Below are 25,302 nucleotides of genomic sequence, written 5' to 3'. Positions count from 1 at the left end.
TAGATTTTTTTTCTAGTATCCATTTTTTTACTTATAACAGTTTTTAAAAATTACAATCGTAATCTTTACTTTGATCATAGCGTGTCTTCTTTTCTTCTCTATTCACAAAATGTTAAATCTAGCTAACTAATGTATATACATTTAGTTGTTGTTATTGACTATATAAATTAATCTTTAAAATTATAGTCACGTTGGCTGTATAGTGCGACGCCTTTGCCTTGTCAAGGTATAGAATTAAAAAACCTAAAGTTGACGTAACGTGCCATTTAACGTCAAACGTAACGTTAATAACGTTGTCTCTCTAAATCGTGTATATTTTAACAATGTCCAACTCCGTATTGAACTTTTTCGATAAACTCGACAGCAATCGGGCCAAGTGCGTTTTCTGTTCCGATATAATATACTACAATCGTTCGCACAAACTAACGCATCACTTGAAAATTAAACACTCGGATTCAATAGATTGGAGAGTTTTATTGCAGTCTGAAAGTAATATTCGTAAACGTAGCAGTCGTAACTTATCTGTGACCGTTACAAATAAACATCTATGGTCAAATTTCACGAAAGCTGATGTACATCAAAAGTTAGCTAAATGTAATGTCTGTGAGAAAATTCTTTCATATAAAACGACTATTGCGAATTTAAGGATACATTTGAAACGTAAACATCCGGAAGTTTGTGAGAACAACGAAAATAAGATAGAGAATGATGAAAACAATCGTAAGTAACATTTTATTACAATCTAATTAAGATGTCATTTGAATATATTTAACAATTATATATATAATATAATGATATTATCATACTGATGAATTATCTGTACAGATAACAAAAATTTATTTTATCTATCATCATATTATCAAGAGACGTTATTTTTGTTTTGCCTAACTAAAATTTACTTTACCAAAATAAGCTAAATAATGCCAGAAATGCAAAAGTAGGCGCGCTTCGCAGCTTTTCTTGCTTTAATTTAGACAATTAATGTGACAAGAGTGTATTTTATATACTGTGGTCGTAATGTCAGGTGTCATCTCTAAGTACCATCAGCAACGCTACTATGTTTTTTTTTATTTCTATGTATTAATCTGTGATGTATTTTAACCCAAAATCAGAAATAGTATACGTGCTATAAAGTATGCGTGCTATAAACATTAGTTGTCTCCAGTCTAGAGTGTTTCTAAACAAGAAACCATCAAGTCACTTTTTATAAATTATTCTCGTTTCCTAAAAATTAACGTTATTTTCCATTTGACATATACAACCTACTTTATGAACATTTAAATTTGATATAATCTAGATTGTTTCAATTTACTATTTATAAAAGGCACCAAAAAATATATATAATTTCTCAGTTTGAAAAGGTCTTACCGTAACAGTATTTTCGTAACGTGTTTTTACTTTCGGTTATTCGTTACTTTAATAACAAAAACCAGAACTCAAATCCTATCTGATATGGATGCGACATTGAGTAGGTTTATTAATATCCAAATAAAATATGACATACTGTTCACGTGTTTTAAGAGAAATTGAAAAATACATAAGGTCCCTAATACCTGTATCTAGTGCTGACCCAGATAAGATCTCATAAAGCCCTATCAATTAAATTCACTTGGTTTTTTTCTTCTGCCACACAGCAGAACTCAGTGTCTCAGTCTTTTGTTCCGGTTTGAAAGGTGAGTTAGCCAGTGTATTTACAGGCAGGACATAACATCTCAGTTCCCATGGTTTGTTCCGCATTGGCGATGTTAGGAATGGTTAATATTTCTTTCAGCGGCATTTTCTATGGGTGATGTTATTAACTACTTGTGCCTCATTAGCCCATCTGGTTAGCTATTAGATAATTGTAAAAATATATTTATTAAAACCATAATATATTGTACAATAAGAATATAAAAATTACCTACTAAGATTACACAGTCTACCCGTGACCACGAACGCTGTAAAGTGCTCGAAACGTCGGGATGTTAAAAATAATTAATATACGCGATTAAAATCCGTTTAAACTAGTTTTATTTCAATGTGTAATAATCGCGAAAATTTAAGACAACATTATTCTGTAGACATTTCTTTTTTCATTCCACAACGATGTAATGGCAGATTTACGTACAAAATGTATCAAGGACTAAACCCATTAACCCAGTAGCGCTCAAAAGCAAAACTTTTCTGCGTAAACACAGTAAATCAATAATGATATCGTAATACGCCTACTTTAAGCAAATAAATAAATACGGAAGTGTATTTTTTTTCCGGAAACACTTAATTTTTTAATCTTACTTTCTAATTGTAACTTTATGTAATTATCACTAGGTACGAATACGTAACTGTAATGGTTGTTTGTTATTTATGAAATACTACATAATGTTTGTTAATAGTAACAAACACATCGGTACACGGATTTTTTTTTAATATTTGTTTAATAAGGCCTGAAGGTTAATGGACAAAAATCTTTCATTTACAAGCACAATCGATGACAGATATTTTAATTCTAATTTTAATTTTTTAATTTCATAGCCATTCGAAAAACGTTCTAAAATGGATAACAATATTTTTATGAAATCGGATACCGTAACAAAATATTTGTTTTTTTTTTTAATATTAATATTAATGTCACCGCATAAATAAGTATTTTTAACAATAGAAAGATTAAAATAAAGTGACGACTTTAATTAAAATTTTAATTAAAAAAAGTGAGCTTAATTTTTGAAATCATTTAGGAAATTGATACAAACGTCACGTCACGCAGAGTATAAAAAAACAATATGGAGTACCAAACAATTCGAACATCTGGCAAGGGGCAACTTTTAATTAGATCTTTCGATACCTATACGTTATTTTTAATTTAAAGTTGTCAAACACATTTAAACATTAGTTCCATAACTTTCTCATTGTCAATAAAGTTGTGCGTTGTATTGCGTATCGCGAGCCTAATTTAAAACATAACCTCAAAAAATATATGCTAAAAAATATCAAAATATAATTTTATTGAACGCTATTCGGTAAGTAAATCGGGTGATTTAACTAATTTATTTTACACGTATTAATAGATTTCACTAAAACGGCGTGATTATGTTAATATATTTTTTAACGAAAAAAGTAGGTTAATTCATACGAATATATAACCAATTAAAATTAAAATATGTATCGTGGTCTACGATTGATGAGAATTTTTGTTTCAATGTATATTTATAGTGAAATAAGAGTTAATTATTCAATATAACTCCATCTATTGGTTGTTATCGTAATTAAAAGTAAAACATTTAGTTTAGCTAAAATATAGTTTGTGATAAAATCCAACAGATGGCGTGTCAATGCTAACATTTGTTCTTCAAAAATAATGAATGCTTAAACCATTCATCCGATTGTGATGAAACTTTGCCTGTGTTTATTCCAAGGCGAACAGAACTATATGTGTTCCATATGTGTTAATATATATAACAGACATCCTTGTTAAAAATCCTATATGATATATAGAAAACATGGGGAATAAATCAGCATTTGAGTTTTATTTAAATTAATATTAGGTAAATTTTAATTTAGGTGAGCCGAGATGGCCCAATGGTAAGAACGCGTGCATCTTAGCCGATGATTGCGGGTTCAAACCCAGGCAAGCACCGCTGATTCATGTGCTTAATTTGTCTTTATAATTCATCTCGTGCTCAGCGGTGAAGGAAAACATCGTGAGGAAACCTGCATGTGACAAATTTCATATAAATTCTGCCACATGTGTATTCCACCAACCCGCATTGGAACAGCGTGGTGGAATATGTTCCAAGTTCCAAACCTTCTCCTCAAAGGGAGAGGATGCCTTTAGCCCAGCTGTGGGAATTTACAGGCTGTTGTTGTTGTTGTTGTTGTTGTAATATTAGGTAAGTTTTTTACTACTTCAAATGGCCTAATTAATACCAATACAATTGAATTATTTACTAAATAATCCATTATCAACTTCAACGAATACATAAACAGGTTAACAAAAATATTGCGTTATTTATAGTTGTCATATTTTTAGTCAGTTCATATCTATTATCAATGAATACAAGAATTTTCTAAATTTTATGAATTACTAGTTGCTGCCTGAGGCTTCACTTGTGTTTTAGGCTAAAAAAGTATCCTATGTCCTTCCATGGAGTTCAAGTTAATTTCACATGAAATTTCATCTTTGGTTCATTGGTTGGACATAGTAACTATCACATTTATAATATTAGTATTTACCAATGATATTCTAATAAACAGATATGTTATATCCATACTAAACAACAGAAAAAAGTGTGCCGCGCCGGGGACCGTTTATTTTAGCTTATTTTTACATTTCGTTAAAAGTAAAATAGGATAGCTTGATAAAAACAATAAGTAAAAGGGATAACTAGATGTTTTAATTACGCTAAACGTATTACTACGTAATTATGATGTATTATAACGTATTACTACGTAAAACGACTAAAGGCAAACGTCCCAATTAGGACGTTTTCTAGTCTTCACTTTTTGCGCGTTAATAACATATCTGTTTACTAAAACATCATTGGTATTCACTAAAAAGTATTTATGCAGTTTTAACGATTTGATTCGACCGTTACTAACTGTAATGACAGCTAAGCGTTCTATTTTAAGCATTCGTAACTGTCATTTAGAAAAAAAAATGGTATTGCATAGTAGTAGGCGATGGTATGTAACCACAGAGCATAGATATTGGTACTGTAAAAGGTAATAAGTATGTTGGAAATTCGCCAACAATTTTGCCACTAAGATGTTATGTCAGTAGTTACACTGGGTCACTAAATTCAAACCACAACGCAAGAACATTAAGGTTTGGTAGAATTATGATGATAGGGTGGTTCACAAAGGATGCTTATATTTTAGACTAGACCAAATTATATTCCAGTAAATATAATGAGGAACTTTGGCCTTGAATCGAGAACACACCATTTTCTATTTTGATATTGATTGTGGCGTGAAAAAATGTATTTTATATATCAAAGAAGTCGTTATCGGAAATTCGGAAGTAAATTGTAAATATAATTTGCTGGCTTGAGTGCTGTACACAAAGGATATACTTAAAATGCATTTTGTTAAATAAAAAAAGTAAGTCACAGATTATTGTTTTTTTTTTTTTTAATAAAGACAAAGGGTGAATGATGCTTGTGATTTGTACTTAAGTATGTATTCACGAAATTTACTTTGCACAAAAAAAGCTTTAAAAAAAAACAACATAAATTACTTAAAATAATGTTTCTTTATTATAATCTACCTACTTAATAATTACATTTAAACCGAGAGGGTTCTCAATTTGGAGTTTTGTTTTGATGTTGGGGCATAGACTAAGCAATTTTTTTATAAAAGTTCTTTATGCCGTAGTTGTCGACATCCAAACTCTCTTTTATTTTGTTAATTTTTAAAATTGTTCGGCATAGACTTTTGTCTCCTTTTGTTTCGGTTTAGCCTACTTAAAAGTACACAAACGGTACTTAACTTTTGTTTTGCAATATAACAATAAAAAAATTACAATTGTTTAAGATAATAAAAAATATAACAAGCATTGGGTACATGTAACCTAATTTGGAACATAAATACCTAAATCATATTTCGTTGATAGACACGCGCGCTGGCGAAGTCGCTAGAATATTCTAGAAAGGGCTACGCTATTCGATCGGAAGGTATTTTAAAATGTAATTCTTAATATTAATTAACGATGAGTTAATGTAACATCTACAATTAACCCAAACGTGGAGTTATAGCTTTTTTTAAGTCATTTTACGAACGTTAAATACCTAAATACGTGACTTCCTTCACGGGTCGCCATCGCACCATTCATAACGTCACATAAGTAATTCAAGCAATTTCTTCTCTTATTCCGTACGAATAGCTGCTAAAACCGCTTGCACGTTAAGATTGTTTACATTGACATAACATTTCGAAAGGTCATAATTATATCGACGTATATTGAAATATCAACGTTATTTCGTAAGCGATAACGTCGACTTTTAGCAACGTGAATAGCAAGTCAACAAAATGGCCGACGATTGAATGTTTTCAACGTAAGAGCGGCAACAGCGCATCGGGAATATATTGATCAATTATATAAATGGAAATATTGTTACCTGGAGCGGCTGTCTGGATGTTTGATTACTTATTCGGTTTTGAGAATGAAAATTTTTCACCTGCTGTGTTTTGTAGGTGTAGTGAGTCGTTAGAACGCGGTAATAGATGGCGCTAGTTGCTTCAAACTTTAATACGTCTTTAATTTCATATGGTTTTAAGGAATAACCGTATTCGTTATGAATGTAAGTTTAAATAATAACTATTTTCTATATATTGGATACCTATATTGATCTAAGGTGTATATTATTGCAATGGAAGTACCTAACAATTTATAAAATGAGTACCTACTTCAGCTTTCTAAAATTAAAAACAGGTTATTGCGACAGAAAACTGTACTAAAATTGGTTTTAAAACATTTTCGGACTGTTGAATCAAGTGCTTTTATCTAGGCATAGTATAAATCTAAATATTTATAAATATTCAATCTGTTACATGCATTTGGTCTTTATATTACAAATGTAGTATGAAAAACAACAATGAATGTTAGGTTAGGTTAGGAATCGTGTAAGTGTAAAGAATTTATATTGTCTGTATATGTGTAAATCTTATTTATTTCGATGATTTGATACTTTGTTTATGTATTATTAAACAGTACGTCCAGTTGGATATGTTTGAGTAAGGGATATGTTGCCAAACCCTTGAACCGATTTTGAGGAAATTTGGTATGAAGCAAACTCCAAGAGAGGACATTACTTTTTGTGCCTGACACATGATAACCAACTCAATAAAACGCAAGCGAAGCCGCGTTCGACTACTAGTCTTAAATATTATGTACATAGATTATATTTAAGTTTCCCTTATTGTAATTATTAAAATGTACACCGAATTTGAACTTGAAAGGATGTCTGTGTGTAGCTCGCTTTTCGTATCATGTGCACAAGTCGGCTCCAAATATGTTATCCAACGCGTCATTGATGATAAAAAAAATTGTATGCGTCAATTTTTTTTTAACTTGACTTTTTGCGAATCTTGCATTTTAAATTTCGTTTACTTTAACGGATGTCAAATACAATAATTTCAATTTAACAATATGCAGCTGCTAAAAGCATGTTTTCATTAATTAAAATGAATAAATTATATTTAATTATTATTTTATTAATTATAAAGTACGTGGGGTAAATTCAGCTGACTGCGAGACTCTAACGGCTCGATGCCACCCTTTGGTTGGGCTTTATTGTTATTATGACATACTAGCTAACCGTCCCGACTTCGCCCGGGTAATATAAGGGGTTATAATGGTCACACACACAACTCTATTCGAGACACACACCAGTATAGCTTCCAGTCGTATATTATACGAGATCTTCAAAAATAATTGTCAAATTTCAGGCAATTTACATATATCTTTGATGATTTATATATGTTAGGTTTCCTCATTAATTATGTATATTCACAGTAACATTAATCACTTTGATAAAATCTGAGGTAATCATCGTATGTGCACTAGAAGTAAGGATGAGCTTATAACGCCAGTTTCCGACTCAGCAAAGTCAGTAAATCCTTCTTTGGGTAAGGTATCCGTTTCTATAATAAAATTCCGCAGAGATTTTTAACTTTGCCCTTTCGTAAATTTAATAAATTATATAATCATTTGTTAAGGAAGTCAATATGCCTTCTTTAATTACGAGATTATGCAGACGATAAAAATGCGTGGAATGGAGAAAAAGCGTGAAATAAATTGTAATTAACAAATGTGACTACATTTTTAAACGATGAAAAAGAGTAACTACTGAGTTTCTAGCCTGTTCTTCTCGGTAGAATCCACTTTCCGTACCGGTGGTAGCTTCACTTAATATAGTTGTTAAATCACGATTCAAAAGTGCTTGTAAAAGCCTATTTGAATAAAGTATATTCTGATTTTCATTTTGATTACGTCTATTGGTGATAACTGTATAAAAAAATCCGTTCTTTGGTGTAGACAGACAGTCGCTGTGGGATATTGTTTCATAATAATTTATTGATGTTATAATTATAAGTCGTGGTCACAAATATGACCGTACGTGAACCCTGAAAGTGTATCTAGCCACCGACGGCTGACAGACAGTAAGACGGCGCGGGTTATGAAATCGTCTTGACCGAATTATCCGCCACTGCGGACTACGCGGGAGACATGTTATATCTGTGATCCAATGTGATCGGAAAGATGAGATACTCGTATATTTTGAGGGTTGCAAAAACACATTAGCGTACTGGAAAAACTGTTAAAAGCTTTTCTCTCTACTGTAATATGCATGTAATACACATAAAGCCTTCTTATTAAATCGCTCTAGTTATTGATGAAAACCGCTTTAAAATCCGTTGCGCAATTGAAAAAAATCTAAGCGTACAGACTCTGGGAAACGACTTAGTACACTATATACAGAACTTTTTACGTTATAACTTGTATACTCGTGTTTTTGAAGTCAATAGTTATAATTGATGTTAAATCGATATGTGAGTGACAGAATAATAATCAAGCAACTGTACCGGCAAGCTGCGGGCAGAAACTAGTTAATGTAAATGTACGGGTCCGCTATGTACACCCGTCGGGTCCGTCGACAGACATAAAAAGGGTTGAAGCACGGAACATCGAGGGCAGGAATGGCATAGGCCTGTTTATAGAACATACGTTTTTACATATAGAGGTGACACTGTTCATTGATTGGAACGAGAGCCCTTATCTGATTAATGCAAACCTAGATATGCACTGAATTTATTTGAGCTTTATGCCCTTTCGACTACAAGAAGATGTTAATAATTGTGTTTAAACAATTAAAAGTAGTTCAGTTAATAGGATCTTATTTTGTGCACTGTATTATCGCCAATGGTTAGTTAAAATAGGCCCAAAAGTTCATATAAACTAATGAAGCATTCTTGCCATCATTCCAATATAATCAATCCAGATATTTTAATTAATATTTGTATATATTTAAGCATTTAATGTTATTAATTCTTATGTTAACAACGATTGTAGTAAGTCAAATAAGTAACGAAATTGAAAATTATTATTGGTATTATCTCCAAATCAGATTGCTTGAAAATACAAAAATAACCATTCTTTCAAGATTGCGGAGAAATTTTGTTTGACAATAGTGAGCTAAGCTTTTTGCACCCCAGATAGAATGTCTAAAAGTCTACCCTCTCAGTATATTTGCATTTATATGCCATGTTTGCCCATGATTTGCGCTCTAATGAACGTGAATGCCATTTCCATGAGTTTCTCACTGCTGTGAGTTGAACTATTCACCTTGAAAGGGCATTTCACAAAGCCGTAGCCATTGTTCAAAAGGAGTTGAAACTAGACGAACTGTTACCCCCCATAGTGCTTAGTATAATGGATGTTTCAAATAACAAGTATTGGAGTTGCTTTCGGCTTTAATTGCTGATACTTTTAGTTACAAAGAATAAAAGCCAAATAGCATCTTATTTTGAATTGTTATTTAACAAGATTAAGTATAATTTACTTGGTGGTAAGGCTTTGTGCCCGCTCGTCTGGGTACCAACTCATCAGTATTGTTGGGTTCAGTATTGAAGCACAGTAATCGTTAGTATTTCGTGTAGTAGGTCTATGAGCGATGGTAATCATTTACCATCAGATGTCCCGGTAGTTCTTCCAATCTATTTAATATTTGCAAATTTTTTATAATAATTATAGAATCGGTAATACCTAAATGTTATTAGATATAGTTACTCATCACAATAAATTGTTTTTCGTATCATATTATTCTATTCAATTAGCTGTGTTAAGTAAGTTTTCGAGATATTATTGTAGAAGCACTTTACCCAAAGGTATGAAAACACATACTTCGTTTTAAAAGTTCCAAGTTATTATGTTTTTCGTGTTTATCCAACGTTTGTCAATTAAACCATATTATTGAGAATATAGGTACACAGTATTGTTGTCAATATACCATGACTAGCGATCCGCCCGGCTTCGCACGGGTACAATACTGATACTAAATAGTAAATATACAACAGAATTTGTTTATTTACGACAGCGTCCGTGTATTTGTATATACAAAAATCAACCTCTTGAATCTATCTATTGAAAAAAACCGCACCAAAATCCGTTTCGTAATTTAAAAGATTTAAGCATACAAAGCGACATAGGGATAGAGAAAGCGACTTTATTTTATACTACTTTCCTTGATGAAGAAGCTCGTCTGGGTAGGTACCACCCACTCATCAGTTATTCTACCGCCAAACAACAATATTGTTGTGTTCCGGTTTGAAGAGTGAGTGAGCCAGTGTAACTACAGGCACAAGGGACATAACATCTTAGTTCCCAAGGTTGGTGGCGCATTGACGATGTAAGGAATAGTTAACATTTCTTGCAGCGTCATTGTCTATGGGTGATGGTGACCACTTACCATCAGGTGGCTCATATGCTCGTCCGCCTACCTGTACCAAAAAAATACTATGTAGTTATACCACTGTGAGTATTGTAACTTTGTTAACAAAATCCCGAGGGGTAGGAATCGTGAGCCCTTTTTTTATCTCTGTTTTTATAGGCTTGTCGTAACTCGTGAGCTTGGCAATATCCCGAATGATAAAGCTTGATGAATGCTCGGTTCTTTGTCCGAAGTAATACCAGTTTTGTAACAGTAACAACCTTGAAAAGAGAACGTTTAGAACTTATTCCGCCACGCTGTCCCAGTGCGGCTTGGTGGATATGTAGGTAGGGTTGCCACCTTTTATTTTTGCAGTTAAAGTACATTGGTTATTATAGGTAAGAAAAAAAAGTACATAGTATCAAAATAAAGTACAATTTATTTTGCCTAATGATTATGTTTAAAAACATACTTTTTATTGCTTTTTGCAGTTTGTATCAAATTAGCATCTTTACTAAATAATTGCACAGCATCTTTACAGTCTATATTGAAATTAAAGTAAATAAGTAATTCATTTTTTATTAAATTCAGAGACGCTTTGTTTCTTTCGTCTCGCCATTTGTTATTCATCACAGAAAACACTCTTTCTGTAAATGCTGACGTGGCGGAAATAGACAATAAAAATGAAATTACTTTATACAAGTTTAAAAATTATCATCACTCTTACTAAATACTTGCTGCCATTTTTGTGCAGTTGATAGTTCTGCAAAACCCTTAGAAGTACATAACTGATTATAAAGTTGGTTTAATAGAGTGATTTCTCCGTAAAGATTAAGCCTTTGAAAATTTAAATTCTACATTACTCTTTAAATTTATATTACCAAGTGTAAATAACCAGTTTGTTTTATTAAAATCAAACCATTTATTCAGGTACTCTAGGGATTTGTCAATAAATAATAAAAAAATCCCGAGTGGGCGAGTGGCGACATCGATTCAGCACCAAATCACCAATCGATAAATTTCGTTAAACAAAATAATCGACTAAACTTTTCAAAATCTCGAAGAAATCAAATCATGCGAAATAAAGTATTTTTGTGTACTTTATTGTTCTCATAAAGTATAGAGTACAATTATCTAAAATAACGTACAATACTTTATAATAAAGTACGGGTGGCAACCCTATATGTAGGTATGGTTATTTTATATGGATGCAGATTTACCGTCGAGCACAACTCTAGATATATTGAGATATAAAACATAGTTTTAATATTTATTCTTATATTTTACACTCATTATTTTTATCTAAATATTTTTAGATTGATCTGATCTGGGACCTTCTTCAATAGGTGAAACGTTTGTAGTTTTAAAGTGGTATATTATTTATTAGAATCTTAGCTAAATATTTTTTTCTATACAATAATGCGAGACTAACGCAAATTCTGAATGAAATAATTAAATAAATAAAAATCGTAGATTAACAATTTATGTAATTTTTAATGATGTAATATATTTTTAGAAGCATAGAATTAGAAACATAAAACGTCTTAATTTAAGAAACAGTTTTTGGACCGCATAAAATTTAAATATTCAAATCTAAAGATGTCATTGTTTTTTTTGTTATAAACCGGTAATCACAAAATATTACTCATTCAATTCAACACGCTCTCAATCATCTCAAAATATGTTTAAGTAATACTAAAATTGTTTTAACTGGTTAATGAATATTTTTACCTTTTTTTAATTACATTTTTGGAAACCGATTATTATAGAAACGTCAAAAGACAATAAATAAGAAAAAAATGAGGTATAGTTTTTACGACACACATGTGGAGTTAGTGTTTATCATCAACATCACATACATAGTATAAAACAAAGTCGCTTACCGCTGTTTGTCCCTATGTATGCTTATATCTTTATTACGCTGCGGGTTTTTTAATAGGTAGAGTGATTCGAGAGAAAGGTTTTTGTATATAATACATGAACAATGTAGTTGAGAAACACTGATTATTTTAGAAATTTCTATTGTGAGGTTGTAAATAAACAAATTATGTAGTATATTTAGTATCAGTATTGCACCCGTGCGAATCCGGGGCGGGTCACTAGTTATGCTATAGATTATATTTACACAGCCTGGTATTTTAATGGTTTCAATAAAATAAGTATATTTCTTTTTTAGTATAATATTATGCGCTGCTTAGAATATTATAAGCTAAATGTCATCTTATATAAATGCTATTTATAATCGGAAGTTATTTTGTTTTCCTCATTTATCTATTTATAAATAATATTTATTTATACATGACATAAATGTCATGTTATGTTTTTTATCTTTATTAAATATTATTATTGTTATTTTACTTTTAACTGCAGCGTTGTATACAAACAACTTATGCGATTTTAAAATATTCTATGGTTTTAATATTATCTGTGGATATATCTTAAGAGAAAAGAGGTCCGTCGAAAATATTTTTTTAAAATAATTTATAGTAAATATTACCGTTAATACTAAAATTTAACATTTACAGTAAAACGAACGGGAAAATTCTAGTATTATCTATAAATCATCCAGAAATCAACATCAACAACTAGAATATTCTGTGATAACACAAAAAATAAATTCTAGCCTAGTCGACGGAATCAATTCGTTGCTTCGAGAACCCGTCGAGAGAAAGGCGACGTTGCCGCTCCGTGCATCATAACACAAAACAGGCGTGGGGCTCGCCGGATAGATTAGTAGTTCTTTGCACTGTGCTGCCTGGTACTGGTTATTGGTTTGGTTGATGTTGATGATTCCGGCTTCTATATTTAGGTACACCCATTCGCATTTCGCTCTTGTTTTGTTTTCTTAACCGTAAGCAATAATAATATGAAACTGTTTATATTTCGTGACATAATATAACGCTTATAGAATTATTCTTCAAATTGTAAGATGACTTACTGGTGTCACTTAAATTTCAATATTGAATTACCAGTCTTAAGCATTGTTGTATGCCAATGATGTTCTAGTAAACAGATATGTCATTATCGCGCAAAAAGACTAGAAAACGTCCTAATTGGGACGTTTGCCTTTAGTCGTTTTCATCATATTTATGCCAGTAATACGTAATAATACATCATAATTATGTAGTACTACGTTTTTAATTAAAACATCTAGTTATCCCTTTTACTTATTGTTTTTATCAAGCTATCGTTTTTTACTTGTAACGAAATGTATAATAAACGGTCGCCGGCGCGGCACACTTTTTTCTGTTGTTTAGTATGTGTATAACATATCTGTGTATTAGAATATCATTGTTGTATGCATAATGTTTTATTAAAAAGCGTACTCGTATACCTGGTGGCTCAATGGAGGCAACCAAGTGTGTAAAAGACCTTATGATAAACAAGTTTTGTTACATGACAACTTTAGAAAACGCACATTTAAAACTAACCCTATACCCCGGTTTTATTTGACATTATTATGAGACACGACTTCTGAATAAATTGAATAAAGTGACAAAACTAGAAACCTTATTTGTCGTTGGCAGAATTATTGCACACTTTTAATAGAGGTAAAAGCTACGCATAGAAAAAAAAACAAAGTTGTACATATTCGCGCAGAGGCTGTATGGTCTAATGCTTTTGGGTTATTACTGTCGAGGAACAAAACAAACATTAGTGAATTGCGTTTCGTTGTCACATCAGTATGAATAATGTCAATAAAATAAATCGATTTTTTTATTACATTTTTATTCAGGTAAATTCAATGATGTTTTAGTAAACAGATATGTTATTATCGCGCAAAAAGTGAAGACTAGAAAACGTCCTAATTGGGACGTTTGCCTTTAGTCGTTTTACGTAGTAATACGTTATAATACATCATAATTACGTAGTACCTAATACTTTTTGCGTAATTAAAACATCTAGTTATCCCTTTTACTCACTTTTAACGAAATGTAAAAATAAATTTAAATAAACGATCCCCGGCGCGGCACACTTTTTTCTGTTGTTTAGTATGGATATAACATATCTGTTTATTAGAATATCATTGGGTAAATTGCAATTTAGAATAAATAATTAATAATATTTAATGTTAAATATTAGTTATGTTTGTTAATTAGTAACTGCGTGGAAAATATATATGAAAGAGTAATCTTAAGATAAATTAAAGATTTTATTTTGTAATTAATATAAACTTTTCAAAGACATGTTGTCTGTTTATACAACTCTTTAAAATACTTTAACTAGTATTAATAATGTTAATGTATGTATGTATGTTATATGATAATTAACTTTAGCTGTTAATTTTATTAATATTAATCGCAAGTAAATGCACGGTTGTTATATTATATTCTTAATGTTGGTATCATTGTTTCTTGCGGAAGAAGTTACTTCCGCAACTGTCAGATCTGTTTTTCCTATAGACATTTCGATTCGTCGTCCTTATTATATTTATAGCCGCTTCCGTAAATATATAATATATTGTTCTTCCGTACAACACAAAGAGTTATATACACATATGCAAAGCTATTGTGCAAATTATGCAGTGTTTGCCTATAGTTGATTCGGATACACACCTTGGGAATGAGATCGCCTCCAGGCTGTTTCAATTAACAAAAATATGTTTATTATTGTATATTGTAAATTGGCTTTAAAAAAAAAAGATCCCTCTGAGTTACTTTCGCCGGGTCTTCTCAGGTCTGAGGTATTATGTTCCGAACCGGTGGCAGATTTTCGACAGTCAATAAGAAAGTGTAAACACTTCCATTTTGAATAAATGTTTTTGACTTTTGAATTAATGTGTAGGTTTTTAGTTTTTGTCGTTAAATTGAGTTAAAACGTCACAGAAAGACAATGTCAAATTATATGAAAAATATACTTATCTCGGCAAACATAGTATAGGACGTCATCGGGTACGGTGGCAGGAGCTGGGTGCGAGTAGCTGAAGATCGATCACAGTGGCGTGCTTGGAGAGGCCTATGTCCAGCAGTGGACGAAAATGGGCTGATGATTATGATGATGATGATGAAAATATACTTTATTTGAGTAGGCTTTGCACTGAAGCAAGCACTGAATCGTCATTCAGAACTATTTGAAGTGAAGCTACCACCTTTTAGGAAAGTAGGTTCTACCGAGAGGAACCGGCATGAAACTCAATAGTTACTCTTTTTCAACGTTTAAATTTAAGTTAAAAAAACAGTCTCTTAAATATTATTAAAAAACAATACAGCATTAACTTAAGTTAATTTTCTTGTTTACGTTTTATTAAAACATCTCTACAAATACTTCGAAACCACTGATACACTTCGTTTTTGGTAGAAGCTACCAACTGTTAGGCAAGTAGGTTCTATAGAGAGGAACCGACAAGAAACTTAGAAGTTAATCTTTTTCATATAAAATTTGGATTTAGATTGTAAAATGAACGCTTGGGTTTACATAACAAGATGTCCGAAATTGAACAATACATTCGGCCTAGTTTATATTTCGAGTCCGGTTTTTTATAATTGAGGACGCACTACTGCGTTTATCATTTAAATTAAAAAAAAAAAAACAAAAGACAGTTGTCGCGTAGAACATTTTATTGAAACAATGACATCCATAAAATTAACAATAACTAAAATGACAGCACGTTTTGACGTATGCATTCATTTTAGCAGTAAAAAGGCGCGCATTGTATACTAGTTCCGCCCGTAGCCTTGCTTGCGTTATAGTTGCTTGATCGTCATGTGCTAGGCAAAAAAGTAGCCTTTTTCCTTCCTTTTTTGGAGTTCAAATTTGCTTCATACCAAATTACATCGAATTTGGTTCATTGGTTTGGTAGTGAAAGATAGATTAACGCCCTGAAAAGCGAGCGAATCCTCTGGAGACTAGGTAAGTAAAGTAGCAGCCTGTACATTTCCCACTGCTGAGATAAGGCCTCCTCGTCCATTAAGGAAAGGGTTTGGAACATATTCCAACACGCTGTTCTAATGCGGGTTGGTGGAATGCACATGTGGCAGATTTCGATGAAATTAGACACATGCAAATTTCCTCACGATGCTTTCCTTTACCGCCGAGCACGAGATGAATTATAAACACAAATTAAGCATATATATAGTGGTGCTTGCCTGGGTTTGAACCCGCAATCATCGGTTAACATGCACGCGTTCTAACCACTGGGCCATATCAGCTCTCGAGAGACGACTAGTTACTAATAAAACTTTCCCATAAATATGTTTACTAAGGAAAATGAATGGAGTCATATAACAGCCAGCTGTTTCTTAAATAACACGCGAAAAAAACAAACTGAAGTAAAAATATCAATAATATTTACACAGCACGTGTGGCGTTTGTCCAAAAACGTTCACGTCATGTGTCGTTAAGTCTTTTGTGGCTTGTTTTGGTTTCGTAGTATTTGTAGAGCTGTTTTAATAAAACGTAAACAATAAATGCAAATATATTAATTTACTGCTGTATTGTTTTGTAATAATAATTAAGAAATGGTAAGAGAGTGTTTTTCTTTCAGTCTGTAAATAATAAAGTAATACGAATGATAAACTAAATCCGTCCGGTGGCACTTTCGCAGCCGAACTACTGGATCGATTTTGATGGAATTTTGTATTGTATCAGCTTGAATTTCAGGGAAGATCATAGGGTAACTTGTTATGCGTGAGAACCAAGCCCTACACGCGAGCGAACGAAAGCAAAGCCGTGAGTCGGCGAGTGACAGCTTTTTTTTTTAAAAAGGATTTTTATTTTTATTCTTTTACCAGCGATCCTACCCGGCTTCGTACAGAATGCCGATACTAATTATAGTAGAGAATATCTAAATTATCAGTGTTTCTATACTATATTTTCTATATAAGCAGGATATATTAATTTAAATAATTGTATTAACTAACATGACTTTGTATTTTTTTAATGTTGAAAAAGAGTAACTGAGTTTCTTGCCGGTTCTTCTCGGTAGAATCTACTTTCCGAACCGGTGGTAGCTTCACTTAATTGTTAATTGACGATTCAAAAGTGCTTGCCCACTTGAATAAAGTTTTTAACAAAAACGTTCATCTCGAAAAACTGTATCTATGAAAAAACAGCAACATAATCCGTTGCGTGATTTCAAAGATCTAAGCATACATAGGGACAGACAGCGATAAGCGACTTTGTTTTGTACTGTGTAATATAGACAATGATCTTTTTTTTATTAGTCTACACGTCATAATTAATTGATATATTTTATGGGAAGGCTGATTTGAGACGGTCCAGTGGTTAGAACGCTAGCATCTTAACCGATGATTGCGGGTTCAAACCCAGGCAAGCACCACTATATATGTGTGCTTAATTTGTATTTATAATTCATCTCGTGCTCGGCGGTGAAGGAAAACATCGTCAGGAAACCTGCATGTATCTAATTTCATCGAAATTCTGCCACATGTGCATTCCACTAACCCGCATTGGAATAGCGTGGTGGAATATATTCCAAACCCTCTCCTTGATGGAAGAGGAGGCCTTATCCCAGCAGTGGGAAATTTATAGGCTGTTACTTTACTTTACTTTATGGGAAGGCTAGCAAGAACAGGACTGACTTATGAAATGTATAATTCGAAAATTCACCCTTATTTATAATAAGAGGTTATGTAATCTGTTAAAGTAAGTTAGGTAATATCAGTTACGATCCCTAAGACGAAACGAAAGAGGTCCCTATATTAATTATGTCACATATCTATAATAGAAATGTCTGAACTATTGTCGTCTCACTCCCACTCTCACAGCTGTGTCACGTCTCACTCCTTCAGAGGGGGCGTATGGGGGTGAGATTCCAATTTTAAACTGCGACGCAATAACGCCACCCGCCCCTCGATCCAGGGACGCTGTCAAGGGCATAAGGGCGAATGGCATAATACAAGTTCAAAAAAGGATTTAGACATTTATAACTTATTATTTACAAAATAAATAACATTTGTTATTCATATTAAAGGTTCTATTATTAAAATGTATATCATTACTTAATAAAATACAGATAAAAAAGATTGTTTAAATTTCAAATTGTAAACGCACGAATGCAAGCAACATTCCTTTGTGTTACAATACTTTAAAAAAAAAAAACGAAAAATGACAAGTTATTTATTGATGTATTTATTATTTATCCTACGTGACATTGGCGAAATAATCTGTGCCCTGCCGGCACAACTAAAAGCCATTAAACTAAGAATTGAATTGAATTTATTATTTATAGAAAAGCTACGTATTTATATCGTCCCATGATAAGCCCAACTGTGGGCAATAAACTTTTATTTTATACAAGTTTTGAAATAAAAATAGTAAGTCATTTTAATATGAACCTTCAAATGTTATCGTTTATAATGTAATGTTTTTCAACGATTTTTATTTGTCGCCTTACAATACGACCTATTTCGACGCCATTCAAATGCTATTGAAATGAGGTTCCAATATTTGCGACGCAACGACTTAAGTGTTGTCACTTATCGTTGTGTACAGCGGAAACGTTACGTGTCTACTCACTGTGAAGTGTTTACTATGTTAGCTCGTCATCTTTTAATAATATAAAGATATTTATCTTTAAATAGTATAAAACAAAGTCGCTTTATCTGTCCCTATGTCCCTTTGTACGCTTTAATCTTTAAAACTACGAAACGGATTCTGATCCCTACTAGATGGATCAAAATAATGTACTACAGAATTGTACATTACCTAAATGTTTACAAAAGAGTCCGCGATGGTATAGGTATGTCTATCTCTTAAAGATAACCCACAATAAACATTTTTTTATCTTTTATTTTTAGAAGAGAAATAATGCCTTATTTTCGAAGCAATTCTAAGCAATATAGCAATAATCCTTATCGAATTAGGAACCTTAAATAAATTGTGTAATACCTTAAATAAGAGTGTAGAACCTTAAATAAAAAGTGTAAATGAATATTTTCGAAGATATTACCTACAGTTTTAAAACGCAGGGACGTAGCGGTTTTTATTTCCTAATAAGTGAAAACTGTGTATATTGTACCTATTTGTTATCACTACAGAGTATATAAATAAAAATTTTAACAAAAAGAAAAACCGACTTCAAACTAAACACACAATAGTGTTTTATTTAAAGTCGTCTGTAGTATATTTATGTATAGGCGGGTCGCTAGTAGTATGATATAGTAAGTATTATTATTATATATTAATAATACAACAAACAACTACAACAACCGTAAATTTACCAATGCTGGCTTAATGCCTTCTCCCCCTTTGAGCTTTGAAACATATTCACGCTGTTCCAATGCGGGTTGTTGGAATACACATGTGGCAGAATTTCTATGAAATTAGACACATTTAGGTTTTCTACTAATGTTTTCCTTCGAGCACGAGATGAATTATAAATACAAGTTAAGCACATGAATATTCAGTGGCGCTGTCCTCTGTTTAAAAATCAAAATAAACTTTATTCAAGTGGGCTTTTACAAGCACTTTTGAGTCGTCATTTAACAATTAAGTGAAGCTACCATCGGTTCGGAAAGTAGATTCTACCGAGAAGAACCGGCTAGAAACTCAGTAGTTACTCTTTTTCAACATTTAAAAAATACAAAATCATGTTAGTTAATACAATAATTTAAATTAATAAATCCTGCCTGGAAGTCAACAGATATCAATTCCACGCTTTTTTATCATCTATAAAATTTTGTATCGAATAATATGCATTTTATAACCAATGTATTTTTTATAAACTATTTGAATTTACGAAACGGCAAAGTTAAAAATGTTATTAAACACGCTGTCTAACTACTGGACCATTTCGGCTCTTATATTAATAATAACTGATAGACTGAATATGTGCAGCATAAGCTCGAAATATCGTTGAGAAAGTGAGGTTCGTTAAAAATAAATTATTTCGAGAAGCTTAATTTTAGACTTTCAATTTCATCCTTTGCCCTTAAACGAAATAATAAAAAAGTATATGTCAATATTGAAAAAACCGCGAAGATATTTTTGACAAAAATATATCATGAAATAAATTATTAAAATAAGTATCCAAATAAGTCTGTGTAGCCTCTAGATTTGTCTGACTAACGCCACATGTCCATTTTATATTATCTCGCGATCACAAGCGACTAAGTCGAAACGTCGGGCTACATACATACAAAAAACTTGTAATCACAGCTACAACCCAATTTACATATATTATAACTGTCTGTGTTTTATTGTATTATACCTGTTTCGGTATCTCACGTAGATCAAGGGTCTGAATATAATGTTTATATTGAAAGAGGAACGGCTCAGGAACGCAAGACACTCATGTCATTTTTATTTTTTTAAATAACTATCAAAACTTATCAATCCATCCCTAATCACACTTAAACCGACCATTACGCTGTTTTACGAGTTATTTTAAAATGTAACTAGCGGCCCTACCCGGCTTCGAATTATACATAATTCTAAAATAAAAGTAGCCTAAGTTACTTCTTATTACATCAGTTATCTGCCAGTGACAGTCCCATCGAATTCGGTCCAGCCAGAGATTAGCCGAAACAAACAGAAACACAGACAAAACTTGTAAAAAAATGTTGTTTTAGTATATGTACCGTGTAGACATACATATGCGTTGAATAAAAAAGGGCTAATTTAATATAACAAACAGAAACTCCAATTTTATTATATGTATAGATATAAGTATTGGTATATTTAGTTGTAATACGTTTCTAAATTTCTCAATTGATTTTTTCTCATAGAAGTTTCACAGAGCAAAATCTGAATCAAGAAAGTGCGTTAGCTTGCATTGGTGTCGCTGGAAAAACAATTTTGTAAGCGACACGTGACCCGCCGGCCTTGTACCTAAACAATGCAAGGAAAACGTGACGCCGTTTTTAATAATATACTTACATAATCGTCATTTTAATAATTGTGCAAAATCTTGATTTTTCTATCCTTGAATTTTTAGATTAAATCTTATCAAATAAAAATATAGGAATAATATCTATTTATTAGTTCTTATATGCATTTGTATCTATTCATTTAATTTCATTAAAATTATAAGAAATGAAATGTTTCACATAACCTAAAAATCGAATGGCGTCCCGCGCAAAATTTGACATATTAAAAAATAAACTGAATGAAAGGTACGAATCTATAAATGCCGTATGAATGCCGCTCTATGAATGCCGTAGCAAATTTAACTCTCTAAAATTAAGATAATCTAGATTTATCTCGAAATAGTTCAACTTGTAAACAAGATAATAAAATTTTGCAGCGTCGACTATTTTTGGGCAGATGACATGCGTTCCTTGATCTGACGTTAAATTGAAATTTATTTTTATCTGTGGTGATTAAGTATTAAGATATTTGTAACTTTGATTGGTGTGGGCGGGTCTATGTTTTAGTAACTACATTCTTTTTATTAGTCATATTTCTACGTATATATATAATGTTCATGCACGTATCATATTATTTAAAATAACACTTGATAAACGATATATTATTATATACTGGGGTTTACCTGCCTTTATATTTTTATGTGAAATCCTTTGATGATTTTATACTACGTCAAAAATTAATAATGAATAAACAAATGTACTGTTTGAGGTATTCTTACGTCTTTTTATGTTTTAATTTGTGGTTGAATAAGCTAATTAACACAAAAAAACAATGTTTTACTAACTACTTGCCGTATAAACGTTGTAAGGACATTTTGTCATTTTATCAATAACTACTATCCGCGGTTACGCTCGTTTTAGGGGTTCTTTGAAGTTTGATGCTTCACACCAATTTTCACCAAATTGGGTTCAGCGGTTTGGTCGTGAAAGAGCGTCAAACAGACAAAGTTAATTTAACATTTATAATATTAATATAGATTTTGTACAATTTTAATTTTGAAAAGTATCCCACTTTTTTGTTATATTTCTTACAATTTGTGGTAAAGATTTCGTGAAAAGGGAAGGTAGTATGTTACTGCGGAGCCGGGAAAGCGCGCGCCATTTGATTTTGACCAATGAGCGAGGGCTGGATTTGACCTTCAGACTGTACCAACAGTCTATTCCAATATACGAAAGAATAAAGATAAGGGAGCGTTCAAGTAATACGTAAGGCAATTTGGGGGGAGGGAGCAACTCGTAACAGTGTTTTTTTTTAAATAAAAAATTAGGGAATTAAAACTCCAAAATTGGCAACCCTTTTCATTTACGTTTTACGGGGAATCCCTTGATTGTATTAGTCTGGTCGTCATTTTAGATTTGTTCTCGCAAGTTGACAAATCTTTTTGTTTATATTTCACGGGGTAACATACTTTTTTGCGACTTTAGGGTAAAAATGGTCACTTGAGTGTTACTTTACCGTTTAGAGAGTGGGAGGGGGAGTACAGAAAGACGTTACGGTGCGTTACTAGGGGGGTCAAAAATATTCAAAAATTGCGTTAATACTTGTACGTTCCCTAAACAAACTTAAATTTTCCGTATTTCATGCGACTTGCTAATAGCTCAGTTATATTATTCACAACTAAGACCTTACGATTAATATATCTTTACTACATAGTATAAAACAAAGTCGCTTTCTCTTTCCCTACGTCCCTTTGTACGCTTACATCTTTAAAACTATGCAACGGATTTTGATGCGGTTTTTTTTCAATAGATAGAGTGATTCGAGAGAAAGGTTTTTGTATATAATACATGGACAATATAGCAAAGAAACACTGATAATTTTATAAATAAACTCTGTAGTATATTTAGTATCAGTATTGCACCCGTGCGAAGTTATTTACAATAGAACACTATTAGACTTAACTACTCATATCAATGATATTCTAATAAACAGATATGTTATATCCATACTAAACAACAGAAAAAAGTGTGCCGCGCCGGGGACCGTTTATTTTACATAACGTTACAAGTAAAAATTATAGCTTGATAAAAACAATAAGTAAAAGGGATAACTCGATGTTTTAACTACGCAAAACGTATTGCTACATAATTATAATGTATTATAACGTATTACTGGCATAATTATGATGAAAACGACTAGGCAAACGTCCCAATTAGGACGTTTTCTTGTCTTCACATTTTGCGCATTAATGACATATCTGTTTACTAGAACATCATTGACTCATAATTATCCTCTGTAATTTTTCTTTCAAAATTCCTTCAACAGTTTCGTCCACATTCAAAACGTCATTTTTTGCAAATCCATTTTGTGGATTAATCAGGCTCTTAGCCAATGATAACGTGATGATTTGCTGACAACTGTTGTTTATTTCGCATTTTTCCTGTTATAGTTGGAATGGAGTGTTTATTCCATGAGGATTTGATGTTAATATTGCTTATAACCAATGTATGATGTCAAATCAGCATTTGCGACTACAGTAAAGCTTTATAAGGACTAAAATTTTCTTTTGCGGACGAGCACATGGGCCACCAAATGGGCATCACCGTCCATAGACAATGGCAGTAAGAAACATTAACTATTTCTTTCAACGCCAATGCGCCACCAACCTTGGGAATTAAGATGTAATGTCCCTTGTGTCTGTAGTTACACTGACTAACTCACCCTTCAAACCGGAACACAACAATACTGCGTACCATTGTTTGATGGTAGAATATCTGATGAGTGGGTTACCCACTCAGACGGGCACAAAGCCCTACCATAAGATAAATAAATTCTTTAAATATACATATAAAATTAATATGCGTAATGTCTCAGATATAAAGTAATCAAAAGATAAGTTATCTATCTATTTTCAAACGAAAACGATGAAATAAACACGAATAATTGATCCTTACCAAGGGCGTTTCGGTTACGGGAGTCGGGACTACGCTTCCAAATAAATATTAAACTCCAGAATCGAAACGTTGTTACATATATTTTATGCATTCAAATTTGTACTCTATTCCTAAGACAATAGATCTCACGACGAGTATTATTACTTCAAGGCTGATGCAGCACAAGCGATTTATATCCGTCTCGCTCACACAGTTACACCAATACACGAGGTGGACAGAGAAGGAGAATGTTATTTTGTATTTATGACTTAACGATATACACCAATACATGCTTGTTTCAAAGCAAATTAAAAACAATATACTATCAACAATTTTGATATCCATGGTTCAATTCACTTCATTAATTATATCGCTTTCTCGACCACAAAATAACGCTAAGTAACCCCATGTATTATATTATTATAAACGGTGTAGTGTTGCCCGAAATGCTCAAAAGATGTCGCTATTTTACAGAAATAACATCGGAAATCGAATCAAAAATCAAAATATACTTTATTCAAGTAGGCTTTAGATTATAATCTAACGCTATTTAGAATTTTACGGTGACATATACGTATTTGTTTTTAAACCTGTTACAGTACGACACAGCTTTGATGTAGCATCGGTAAAATTCGTTAAACTTCGGCTTTTACAAGCACTTTTGGGTCATTTAAAACTTTTTCAAATAAAGTGAAGCTACCACCGGTTCCGAAAATAGATTCTACCGAGTAGTATCAACAAGAAACTTAGTAGTTACCCTTTTTCAACATTTAAAAAGACAGTCATGTTATTTAATTATTATTATTACTTAGTAGAGTGCATGAAACGCTGTTAACAACTGTTACTGTTGCTACCTAATCTAACCAGGATAAACGCCAAATACCCAACATTTGACGCGGTGTTATTGATCTAGTTTATTTCGCGAAATAATAGCGTTTTGAACGTCAATTAAACTTATCGGAACTTTTGAAGTAAAATTAAATTGTATGTAAGTTAAGTGAAACAGTGTTGCACTATAAATAAATATATACAACAACAACAACAGCCTGTAAATTTCCCACGGCTGGGCTAAGGCCTCCTCTCCCGTTGAGGAGAAGGTTTGGAACATATTCCACCACATTGTTCGCGATGTTTTTCTTCACATCCGAGCACGAGAAATTATTAACACAAATGAAGTACATGAATATTCAGCGGTG

The 25,302-nt window shown here is 32.2% G+C and overlaps 1 protein-coding gene across 1 annotated transcript in view; it reads left to right on the top strand.

The window, feature by feature from the left end:
* Positions 1 to 285: 285 nt before the first annotated feature.
* LOC124541748 overlaps positions 286 to 25,302 on the top strand; it is a 32,236-nt gene continuing 7,219 nt past the window's right edge. Inside the window, exon 1 of the mRNA XM_047119692.1 lies at positions 286 to 720. Coding sequence (XP_046975648.1) covers positions 324 to 720 — 397 coding nt within the window. The 5' untranslated portion in view covers positions 286 to 323. The remainder of the gene's footprint in view (positions 721 to 25,302) is intronic.

Source organism: Vanessa cardui, chromosome 28 (genome assembly GCF_905220365.1).
Source record: "Vanessa cardui chromosome 28, ilVanCard2.1, whole genome shotgun sequence".
Taxonomy (NCBI): Eukaryota; Metazoa; Arthropoda; class Insecta; order Lepidoptera; family Nymphalidae; genus Vanessa; species Vanessa cardui.
The sequence above is the reverse complement of the archived record's forward strand: the minus strand, read 5'-3'. Positions and strand labels throughout refer to the sequence as shown.